The sequence below is a fragment of the Phaethon lepturus genome, unplaced genomic scaffold (genome assembly GCF_000687285.1).
Source record: "Phaethon lepturus isolate BGI_N335 unplaced genomic scaffold, ASM68728v1 scaffold18817, whole genome shotgun sequence".
Lineage (NCBI taxonomy): Eukaryota > Metazoa > Chordata > Aves > Phaethontiformes > Phaethontidae > Phaethon > Phaethon lepturus.
The window spans coordinates 97,663-110,434 of NW_010554261.1; the positions used below are offsets into that span (position 1 = coordinate 97,663).

The window sequence follows — 12,772 nt, forward strand, 5'->3', positions numbered from 1 at the left end:
GCTGAACTTGTTCTATGGCTTTTAATTTGGGACTGTTTTTAGTTAATTTAATGTGAAAATGCAAAATGCTGGCTGTTTGCCCAGAATGGCACAATGCCCTCTGTACTTCATAACACAAGGGAAATTTATCTCCCTTATAAACCCTATGTAGTTTACTTGCCTTATTTTTGCATCCAGGGTAACGTAGAATGTCCTTGGATAGAGAAGGTAGTGATCTTTTCCCCCTCCTCCTTTTCCCCCTCCTCCTTTTCCCCCTCCTCCATTTTAGGTCCTCAGGCTCTCTGGAGGCTCTCTTTTTAGACAGGGAGATTCCATTACTATAGGACACATAACCCACTCTGAGCCCATCTGGTGTTTCTCCAAGTCACAAAGCAGTGAGGAAGATTTATTAAGTTAGTTAAATGCAAATGTTCATTTCTATGAAGTAGAGATAATTTAAAACCATGAAATAAACACAACTCTTAAGAGCAGTTGTAAATCAGATTGTAAATGGAGAGTTGTGTGACAGTAATATATGGTTGGCTGAGCAGGTTCAGACCAAAGATGGCCCAGCATATGCAATTATTCCAAATCCTAAGCCAAAATTTTATGTGTGTATGTAAACATACTTTCTCAGTGGACATTAAAACCATAGGTAGATAAAGACCAAATAATTCATTTAGAAAAGGTATTTCCAAGTTGACTGTACCTTCAAAGAGGCTTCCAAAGCTAATTGTCTTCAGGAGATTGATACAAACTTGATTTTGCAGACAGAAGTTCCATTGTGCTTCATCAGTCGGGGTCATGTTCAGCATTTGCACAATTTTGTGTTTCATTTTAAAACAGCTTTGTTTTATTACTGTGCATCTGTTTTCAATGTTGAACTGATTTTGCTTCATTTTGTATGTTTTTTTTATTTTTTTTCCTTTACCATTCCCCTTTTAAAGTCGATTTATGTACCACACGCCTTGGCATTCAAGAGATCATATTCGTCAAAGGTAGTGTCTCCATTCCCACTAGTTGGCCATTGTTGCATTGCATGTCCCTATATTAACCCATTGAATTAATAGCTACCCATCACATGTGCACTAACATCACAAACATTGACTGTGCATGCGTGAGATGTTAGCACACATGGGCAGTAAATTCTTTGTAGAGGTTATCTACCAAAAATGCAGTGAGCTCTGAATTGTCTGTCTGGTTAGAATGCATGCAATTGCCAGTGCACAGAGTGCACCACTATACGGAGTGATGTGGATGATCTTTGAGCTTCAGAACAAATTGGTTTTCAAGTTAATTAAATATGTAGCGTATTCTTTTTTTAATACTTAAAATATCAGTTCAATTGAGTCATCACACTTTAATCGGTGTCCCTCAAAATTGTGGAGTTCACTGAAATCTTAGTGTACTCTGTATCAAGCTAAAATCAAGACAGAAGTTGCATTTCTATTTCAGGAATGTTGCAGCTTTCTGAAATTCTTACTGTCCTGTCTTCACAGTCACAAGTGTTACATGGGATAGGAAAGTCACACTCTCTATCACTTTACCTTCTGATTCGGGTATCGTTGTGGATTTTGTCTTTTAAAAAAAAGAAAGAGTAAAGTGTCAACTTATTGGAGCTTTAACAATATGCTTGCTAACCATCTATCTAAAGGATTTTTAGTCGAGCTGTGATCCTACCTTAAACTGTTCACTGAGAACAATAAACCAGAGTTAGACTGACCAATGTGGCAGGGCAATAACTAGATAAAGCAAATTTCAGGGTGGTCTGTCTTAACATTTTGTCCTTAAAGTTGACTGTCCATGAAGAAGATATCTTTCCAGAAGTGGAAGACATCTGTTTACAGTTGTCTCTTAAAGCTTACATACATGTATGTGGGAAGAGAGTTCTTCACTGTAGTTCACTTAATGCAGTTGTGAAGTTTCTTTGACACTCTTAAAAGTCTGAGAGGAAGCCCTCCTAGACTACAGCATAACCAACTAGTATACCTGATAAGATACTAAACCCCATTTCAGTAATGTTAAAAATACTTAACTTCTTTTTAAACTAGTTTCACTGAGAGAAAAGAAGAGGAGGAAATCCCTTTCTTATTTCTATAAATGTAGCCTTTCTCCTTTTGGATGGCTTCTGGTGTCGTAATATTCTAGTTTTAATTTAGGGATTGTTTGCTCTGTTTTACACCAGCCAGATTTGTGGAGTTGCTCTTGCGATGGGATTTCCAATCTCACACTAGAATGTCATTCTGCTTTCAAACGTCTTTTTGCCTTCTTGATTCATAGAGAAGTTGCACAGATTTACACACACAGTCATTACGAGTTATATACCAGTGTAAGTCCCAACTATGGATGTTCTTGCTCCAGAATAAAATAGGGAGAGGGGAATATCAATACAACTACACTGGTCTATAATAATTTCCTAGCTTATACTGCTGTAACTGTTCATGTAGACAGGCCTTTACCCTCTTTTAAAATTAAATCAAGGTGACTCCTCTATATGGTACTCATTGATTTAACTAAATCATTTTGGCTAAATCTATTGAGAAGTAGAATAAAAATTTATTTCATCTTTGGGGAGAGGTTTCGTATGGCAGTGGAAGACAGGGATGGGACGTTATATAAAATCACAGCTTTGCAGTTGGCTTATATGCTTCTTCACTCCTGATTTGACCCCGAAATTGTTGCTCACTGCACTGTGAAACCTTTGCCTACAGAAGCTTGACTTTTGACACAGCCATGGCAAAGACAGAACACCTCCCTTCTGAGATTTTGGAAGCGAAAATGGTCATCCCTCCCCCCATACCTCTGAGCATGCAAATAAAATCTGCCCCTATTTTTCCTTCCCTCAGAGAGCCTACACAGAAGAGGAACTGAATGCCAAGCTGACCCGGCGAGTACAGAAAGCTGCCCGTAGACAAGCCAAGCAAGAGGAGCTAAAGAGGTTACACAGAGCTCAGGTAGTGTCTCACGATCTTCTTGTCCTGGCAGACAATTAACTCTGTGTGGAAGCACCATGATCCTGACATTCCTCTGAGTGTGTCAGAAGAGTATCCAGAGATGGAACTTTCCTCTATTTCTACATGATTGTCCCTCCTCCTACTCCCTCTTCAAATTTGATGATAGTCACAGACATGGGAAGAATGGCTGAAACCTATCATGATAGTTTTACAGTGAAAAAAATAATGATCATAACACCCTTCTAGCTAGAGACTAGTGAAGCGTCATGCACTGAATGGAACACTGATAGACAGATAATACCTGATGAGGCTGCACCTATCTCATTGCTTTGCTAGATGATGGTGCTGGGTGAAGTGTTACCAAATTAACCTTGACCAGAGAATCTGTTGGAAAACTGCTGGCATCATCTGTAGGTGATGGGATTTGTTTAAAACTCGAAGTAGGGGCTCAGCTGACTGAGTTTCATCACTTTTCACTTCAGCATTTAGAAAGGTGATTGGAGTTGCAGCAAATAAGTGAGTATCAGGGTGTTTGAAAAATTAAGGGATAGGATGCAAGGGGATGGGGAGAATGTTGTCACTGGAGGGACTGGGATGCTAGCTTTTGAAGCAGCTTTTAAAGCAGTGTATTGTTGAATACAAATACTTGTTTTTGAAAAGGTGATTTGACTGAAATCACTTAGTGGTGGATGAGTGCTGCAGACAGCAGGAGAATTGCTGTTGGTGAGGTTCTGCTCCATTCTTCTCTGAACAGATCATCCAGCGGCAGCTTGAACAAGTGGAAGAGAAGCAGAGGCAACTCGAGGAGAGAGGGGTTGCTGTGGAGAAGGCCCTTCGGGGAGAAGCAGGTATCCGTCAGAACGTGGTTTGCTTTTTAATGTTTTCTTATCAGGTGCTTGTGTAGTAGTCCATAGCTGCTTGGATTTTAGAGGCAATTGGACCATTATAGCCTAGAGATAGAGTCCAATATGAATCCATTCTCCCTTCTCTACTATCTTTTTGAGGCCTTGTTTTCCCCATGTTTCTTCTAATTCTGGGACTTCCCTATTGGCAGAGACTTAGTTTGCTCATCTCTGCCTGAGGCTTAGGAGGTAATTCTCTAGCTATTAATAATGGCTGTCTGACTGTTTCTGCATATTACTGGATATTACAGCTAGAGAATTGCAGGGGTTTCCTAGCTGCAATTCCCATAAAGCTGTCACAGTAAGAGAACCCTGTTTGTATGTTAAGGAAGAAATTGTGTGTGCTTTCTCTATTGTGTTGGATTGTCAAGGTAGCGTCCTTACAAGGGACCATCACAGAACATCTTCCTCACTGCACAGCCCAGCACACTGGCTACTTCCGACAAAGCTGTGCAGAGCAGAAATGACCTGTGTACCAAAAGGTATCCATGCCAAGCTGTTAAAGGAATGTTATGTGTACTTGAAATTAAATTGAGTGAGTATCATCTGATCTGGCAAAGCATATGGGTGGAAGACTACTTGGTTCAGATAATGCTGATAGTAGTAAAATGATTTGGAAAAAAGAATCCTCAATTACAAGGAGTCAAATATCCAACAGGCAAATGCAGTGTTCGTATACCTGACAGGCCCAGTATTATGTACCCGATTACAAGGATCCGAAATCAGAAATGGTAATAGTATAACAGGTGCTTGGAAAATGTTTTGGCTTGTTGCTTGGATTGAAGAGCCACCGCTAGCCTGCGAAGATGGAACTTGATTAAGCAGTGAAGGTTCACCAGAGGAAAAGTCTGTTGTGACTTCCCGCCAATTACTACTTGGACAGGATTAGGTATGTTTGATGCTCCATAAGGGTGTGCCAAAGCAGCAGGACTGAGTGGTAACTAAAGCAAGTACTACAAGGTACTACAGTGTGGAGAACAATCTTGAGGACTTCAGTAGTTTTGTGATCTTTTGACTGGCTTTCTCATTTGTGGGTTCAAAAAAATAGCCTTGTGCAACAACTCTTGCTTTGTGGTGGTGCCTCCTTCCTTATGCTGTGTATCTCTGTGTAGCCCCACTCTGTTCTCTGGCCTGCCAGTTACTGCACTTGCTAAAACCACCTCTCTTCTCTCTAATTCTTCTTTTCCGTTTTCTTCTTTTCATCTGGAAGTCTGTCTTGATTACTCAGCTGCTAAATGATTTTCACATAAGACATGTCAGCACAAGTGGGAAATCTTAGCAGCTGAGAGAACATTTTTCATGATAGAATGTTCTCTCATTGAAGAATGATAGAAGAATGCCTAAAAAACATTCAGAGGGCAGAATATGACCAAGAGTAAGAATCACTATTTTATATGGAAGACTGCAGAATTAAACCCTTGCATAACTAACTTCTCACTCCCAACTTGCCCAAAATGGAACCTGTCTTATATGAGCTTGTGTGTTTGTGAATTTACTAGCAGAGTTACAAAACTGTAGGTTGCTCTTTGCAAAATTAATCTCTTTTCTTCAGGAAGTCACTAGGGTATGCTTTGCTCTTGCAACATGTTTCTATCAACAGATCATACGTTATGGTTACAGAAGTTTAACTTTCATAAAAGAATTTGCCAGCCTCAACTCTTCCAGTTATTTCAGGGGATTAACAAGAAACACATTCTGTTGGGAGGGGGAGCATGTTCTAACCTGTGTTGACTGAAACACAAGATTAGAGATTAATTCCATCCTTCACCTCTCTAGCCACTCTTGCATGGACATTTTACATATGTTTGCAGTAATATAATAACCGAAATTCTTCTTTTTGAAGTCTGTGGCATAACATTCTGTAAGTACAATTAATTTCTGCCTCCAGTAGCCATTAAATATTCAGGAGGGCAGTATAATTTTCTTGTCATCTGCATCACCTAAGATACTGACCTAACAGTGACCTCTGCATTCAGCAAGTACCATTGTATAAAGGTGTGGAGTCATGCTCTTCTCCCTGATAGGTCCCTCCCCTAATGAAAACGTGTAAGTGAAAATTAAAAAAGGAAAGGGCAGTGTATAAAGTGGTGTTGCCATCTGAAAAAAAAAAAATCTTTTTCTTTTTTAAAAAGCTTGTACAAGTGGAAGAAATGAGGGAGGGTGAGAGGTATGCCTCCTGTGCACACATGCTCTGTCCACATAAATAGAGAAGGATTGCAATGCAGGATCCAAGTAATGGTTGTCCCATAGACAGCAACCAGTATTAACTGTTCTAGGAGAACGTATTAGGCTCTGTAATGAGTGGGTTATTCAGCTTCCCTCTCTGTAGGGAATGAACAAATCACTTGACTTAGGCATTTAAATATGAAATTTTAGATAGTAGTAGTAGCTTCCTACTACTAGATACTTGAGAATCCTGACAGAAGAAACAGAATTCTGTATTCTGTAATGATTCTTTTCTTTTTCTATTGTAGAAAAAGATAGACAAGACCATCTGAACTACTTCTCTATGTCATTTATCATCATTTAGCATGTTGCCTGTTAGTCATCTTTCCTGTTTGTGAAGAATTTCACATTTTGCTTTTGTAGAGGTCTTCCATTAACTTTTAATTCCTCAGATCTCTGACCTTTGGACCTCTTTCCTCTTTTAGAAAAAAGTATTTTTCAGTTGGACTGGTAAGAACAAAAACCAGTACTATAGGTAAGAATTTGTTTACTTAGAATGATTTTGCTTCTATTTTCCATCCATTTTGCACTGTCCTTAATATGGTCTTGCCAAGTGACTTATACTGAGAAGACTGTCAATAAATTCTTCACAGTGATGCCCTGTTGTCTTCCTGAGAGATTACAGCTAATTTAGATCCTAGCAATAGGTAGAGACAGCTCCATACTCTTTCCAGGAATTTCACTCATTATCTGATAGCTGTCGAGTTGGAATATTTGTATGGTGATACTAGCTATTCAACTAGTCAGTCTCAGAAACATTTTGGAGGTCATTGTCGACTTCAGTTTTGACAAAATAATTGCACCTTCTTGGCTACCTCCTTGTCTTTTCCTTTTTTAAATTGTTTCAGCCTCAGGCAAGGTGCGGTTGGTCTTTTATTCTTTTAAAAGCTGAATGCTCAGTCTAACGTTTAGCTTCTGATTCAGAAAATTATCTCACACCCTATGATTACTTAATTGCCTTAATAGGTTCTCTGTGATTATCTTTGAAAATCACAGTTACATCCAGAGCAAGAATGAATGATTTGGAATGTAAGCTCTATTTCAGGTGGCAAGTTTGTCCCATAGAGGTGGTCTAAGCTTTTGTCATCCTTTGTTTTCCTTCCTCTCTCCCCCCACTTTCTTTTGCATCATGTTATTTCACTGCAAAGGTTAAGTAGGATAATCTCAATTAAGAATTTTCCCATTTTTCTGTGGTGGCCCAGGAGACACCTTGAATGGGATTGCTATTAATATAACAGTACTTTGTCTTATAGTGCATTCGCCTGTTTGGACATGCTTATGATTGATTTCCTGTGTGGATTTTTTATTTTTTCAATTATTAACTTAAAAATATGTCAAATCAGAACTTTCTGGAACCTTTTTTTTTCTCCCTTATCTTACTTTAGCATAAACTTTGATAGTCATTTTTAAGAGCTGGAAAAATGTCTCCTACTGTCAGATCAATACTGAAAAATTAGAGCCACCTCTTTACATCAAGTGAATCATATGCAGTGAGAAACAGTGCTCTCAGTACTCCTGTCTGTCTCTTCCCCAAAGAAATGTTACACAGGGCTAGACTCATGGTGAACCTGTCTCTAGCAGCTATGGATGTACACGTCCCTGTTCCACGCACTCCTGTGCAGGTTTTTCTCTGGCATAGATGCTGCATTAGCAGGAACACACGTACCCATCTTTCCAGGCTTAGGCGTTTGCCATTCGTGTCAGGGCTCAGTCAGCGCCTTCCACCCGTGCGCTGCACATGCACAGCCTCCACTCACTCGCCTTCAAGAAGTCAACCCTTACACCTTTGCTGCAGCTGACCTAAGAAGTTACAGTTTCCTTCTGACATATTGCTCAGCATGAAAGCAACAAGATCAGTTCTGCTTTTCTCAGCAAGAACAGGAAAGACATCAGTGGCAGGTACTGGTGCAAACTGAAGTAGGTGAAGTGTCTCTGTGTATACTTCTTGATTTTTTTCCTTGGAAGTCCTTGCCTGCCTGCTGGGAATTTGCTCCTCATCTTCCCAATATATATGTTTGTGATATATTTATGTGTGTGTACATATATGTATATATACAGAGAAAGAGAGACATACAATTTTTTTTTTATATATATATATATATGTGCCCACGTGTATAGCTGCATGTTTCTCGTTTGCCTTTTTTCTGTTTCTGTCTATGTCTTTTCCTCATATATTGCTTTGACTGTGTGGGGCTAGGGTGGGTATCTGGTTCAATAACTCTGTCTTCACCAATTCCTTGTTGTAGACTATTGGGGAGAGTCTTATTACAGTGACCTCATCGACTTGCATCTGGGTGGTATGTATAGCTGAACCTCCTGCTGACACTAACCCTGCTGACACTCCTCCCCACCCCTACCTTCACCTACTTCTCCCATCCTTGGCTCACAAACAAGAAGAAACAGCCCTTGCACATGACTGGCTGTAGCAGAACCCCTTTTCCAGCTCAGGAAGAGGAGATCCTGGCATGTTCCACAAACCAAGTGTGAGGCTCCCTCTTCTATTTTCCACAGTGCTGATTATTTCAAAATGTAATTACTGTTTTCAGTCCAGCCACCTTCTCTGCTAGCAGTGGAAGGCCATTCTGGTTTTTTGCTTCTCCTTTGTAAAGTTCAACTCTGCCATTGAAATCCTCTTCAGGAAAATATTTTAATGTGAAGGGGACAGCAGAACTGACCAGCTCCCAAGAGCTAACAGCACTGTAAAGTATTAGTCATGCCATTGCCTGCCTCTTCCCCTCCTGAGGCTTGTTCGCTTCTTCCAAAAAAGCCAGAGTGTGTTGATGATCTAACAAAAACAAAATGCTCCCTCAAGGGACTCTGGAAACACGTGTGGATGACAGCTATTTCTTCTTTCTTGTTTTCTCTTACTGTAAGGTTAGGAGACAATCTACTGTTAAGAGTTCCAGTAATTTTTGCTGTTAGAGTTTCCAGTCAGCCCAGTTTGCATCATTACACAGCTAATAAGCTTCTTGCTATGTTAATTTCTTTTACTATCTCATTTAGTGCTAAACACATGTTACAGTATTTAGCTCTTTTTTTTTCACATAGCAATTATAATCTGCTCATCATTCTGCACCATGGTTCTGCATTTCTTTAATTAATGTTAATTCCTGAATCCCTTAGTAGGTGGATAACTTTTGGGTTGCAAATGGAATTTGTTTAGCATTTCCCCATCTGAAAAACTAAAATTCCCTTTGCTACTTTAATCGCCCTAAATCTATTCTTATAAAATGAACACATCTGTCAGCAGATCCAACAGAAAGCAAACTGTGCTCGGCTGCCTTGTCATCTCAGTTTCATTTCATTTGTCTTTCAGGATATAAAGTTGTTTGATCTAAGCTGTGTTGTTGGTGAGGGAGTGCGTTACAGTCCAGCTCTGCAGCGTGGAAGATACACGCGCTCTAGGCCTGATCCAAGAGACATCACTAGAAGTCTTCCCCTGATTTTGTTGTGTTCTGCATTTGATCCTTCAAGTGTAGTCTTGCCCAGGCTTTTAACTGTCATTTTTTCTCCTCCTCCAGGGGGAGGCTGTCCCACATAGTATCTGTCTGTAGCTGTCTGTTGGGAATGACTCCAAATTGTCCTGGCACGATAGGTTTTTATTGAAGAACATCCACCTGAGTTCAAGTTTAAAAATGGAAGACTTTTCTCCTGAGTAGTCCTAACTTGTTGCCCAGTTCCCATGTGCTGATTTTGATGTGAAAGTCCTCCGCTAGCCCTATGCTTCATTCACTGTTCACTTCCTCTGGCATTCTTTCCTTGGGGTATCTTCTGCAGAGAGATGTTGAAATCATCTTCCTAGTTACGCCCATCGGGGCTGGCACATACCCTCATGAGTATAGAGTAGGAGCTGTAAAAGGGTTGATGCTGAATTACACTTAACAAACCCTTATCCCTATTTAATGCTATTTCCACTACACCCTCCATCCTCCTGCTTCTCCTCCTAATGCCTCTTTAGAGACAGCGATCCCGTCAAAATCACTAATAGTGGCTTTAAGAAAAGCAAAATAATCTATACTTAAAGGGACACTGTCACTTCAAATTTTTTTATTGTGTTGCAGAAAATCTCAATTGAAAATTGAATTTATTTTTTACCTTTTTTGCTTGTTTGCTTTGTCCATTTCTCTGAGCTCAGACGGTCACCCCAGAGTGATCATTTTTGATCTTCTATTACAGGCTGGTTTTATTTATATGGTGACTCAGTCACTTGGGCTTCCAACAGCCAGAGTCAACATTCAAGTTTTTAAAAAACGGTTGATATATTTTAAAACTATATAAAGTTTCTGCTCATCTCAAAAATACCTTTTTAAAAACAAACTTTAAAAACCTCTATTGGGCAGTATCCCTTTAAATGCAATGAGCCAGTGTAGCCTGCTGGAGGATGTGGCTTTATAGTATCATTATGTTGCCTCTGTGTTTGCTTTATGTTTGCTTTTGGGGCTGCCAGAACACTTTTGCCGGAAGGGATATATTGTTCTGATGATACTTGTCACTATTCAGTGGCAGATTTAGAGCTCAGCTCCAAAATTAACATGTCTCTGCAGGATGCTGCATCTGGGTGGAGTGCCATTAAAATTCCTGGAGCTCGGTGTGGCTGCGTGGTCCTGCTGAGTGCTACAAGCAGCTAGGATGGCTGCGTAGTTAATTATTCTACTGGCAACTTTGTCTCTGAGGTATAGGCATGACTGGCAGTAGAGTCATGCTGGCAGTAGAATGATAAGTAAAATTGCAAATACTTGGAAAAGTTATCTATAAGTTGGTAATAGTTTTTGAATTATTAGGACATTAATTTATTCTGGATTTTCTTTACACTAACGAGAGTTGCGTTTCATTTAGTTGTTACAGATTGCGCAACAACTTCTGCAAGGGAGTGGTAACTTCTGACATCCTTGGTCAAGTTCCAGTTTGCAGGATTACAGATTGCTATCTTAACTACCCCCATTGCTCTGCTCAGATGCCATAATCCTCTCTTCCTGTTCTAAAATGTCATGTACCGTTGCTGTAAAGCAGATGTTTCATTTCACGCTACAGATGGTCACATTTCAATTCTGAGTAATTATTCCTCTGTGTGTATCGTATATGTGGTTATGTTAAAAGAACATTACAAAGGTTGCAAAGTCAACTGAAATTAAGATTTTGTATAATGTTGATATGTCAACAGATTTATAACCTTTAGATCCAACGCAGAGAACTCTATCTCTTGCTCTTATGGCATAACTGGTAGCAATGCTAGGTTGTCATCCTCTGTGTAGATCCTTATTGGAGAGGAAATGGGACACGGTCAGTGGATTTCACAGATGTTTACTGGCAGCTGTGTAATGGTGAGACTTGAAGGCATGGATTCCGAGCCAGACACTGGAAGGAGGCAGTGGTCTGGTGGATATATGCTCTTTGTCCCTTTTAGTCCTTCTTTCCAGACAGTCCTTGTCCTAATCCTTTCTTTTTCCATCCAAAGCTCCTTACCCCACTTCTGTTTTCATTCTCAGTCCCAGTTTCTGCTTCTCAGGCATTTAATTTTGATTCTACCTTCTTGACAAAGAAATCCTAGTATTGTACCCTTCAGACCTCCTGTTGCTCCCCACTAGCTGTTCCTAGTCCTTCAGTCCTGCTCTGGTCTTCCCACTGACTCAGTCCCCATAGTCTCAATCACTGCCTCTGGACTTCTCCCAAAACTTTTGGGCTCTGCTCCCTCTTCTACCCAGCATTATTTGCCTGGAAATTTGTAGGTCGTGTCTTTTCCACAAATCTGCCTTCTCCTTTCATCCCTTACCCCTTTTTCTCCTCTCCTCCCTCTCTCTTCTCTTTGAACAGTTGGCATTCTTAGTCTTCTTGCTTAACCACCAGTTCCTTGTCACAGTTTGCTCCTTGTCTGCCTGTGGAAAGTACCTCCGGTTGTTCCCTCTGTGTTCAAATGAGCAGCTTCCTTTTCCTTGCACCCAGCAGGGAATCACTGAGGAAACAGTCCCACGCTCCCGTCTTGCTTTGCTCTTGGCTGGAGTATGCTGAGACAGGCAAGAAGGATGTAAGGAAGAGAGCTGGTACATTTGATAGCGTTCATTTCAGACATATGTCCTCCCTTCTTCACAAGTGTCTTATGAACATCAGGTAAAGGGGGTGTGGGGGGAAATTCAGTTGTGGGGTTTTTTATCCTTTGTACTTTGTTGAAAGCATACTCTAAAACAACTTCACTTTTTATTAACTTATTTAAATTACTTGAGCTGACTATGTCCTCTAAAGTCCTGCAGACCTAACTCTGCAGGGCTGGAGGCTGATATACTCAAGTGGGAACAGTCCTATTTCTTGTGATTGGCAAACACAGCTCTCCTGGAAGAGGAGTGGAGTTGTAAGATAAACATTGTTTTTGCAGTCTGCAGCTGCTTTTGACACTGAAGTGAATTGGTAACATGTTTCCTTTGCTGTAAGTTTGGAGCCGGAAAGAACGCTTGATAAGCAGAACTTGATAAGTATGATTAGAGTACTTGTTAGGTACTGGAAGCAAGCAATTATCATTTACCTGCTTCTTTCTGCAAACCTCTCACAACTGCACACAGAAGCTAACAACAGTCTTTGGAGACAGGGCCAGTGCAGAACTGTACTAATTCTAACTGCATTTTGAAGTGTCTTGGGGTCTAGTAGAAGCAGAAGACTTCTGAGCAGTCATTTCTGTGTGTATTCTGCTCCAACTATTTCTTTCCCGCGTTTTTTTTTCCC

General features: G+C 40.3%; 1 protein-coding gene across 1 annotated transcript in view; it reads left to right on the forward strand.

Annotated features, from left to right (window-relative positions):
- The window catches only part of LOC104624437 (protein-methionine sulfoxide oxidase MICAL3-like), a 107,182-nt gene that overhangs the window by 84,709 nt on the left and 9,701 nt on the right, over positions 1 to 12,772 (forward strand). The window contains 3 exon segments of the mRNA XM_010291802.1: positions 927 to 977; positions 2,826 to 2,933; positions 3,688 to 3,781. Coding sequence (XP_010290104.1) covers positions 927 to 977; positions 2,826 to 2,933; positions 3,688 to 3,781 — 253 coding nt within the window.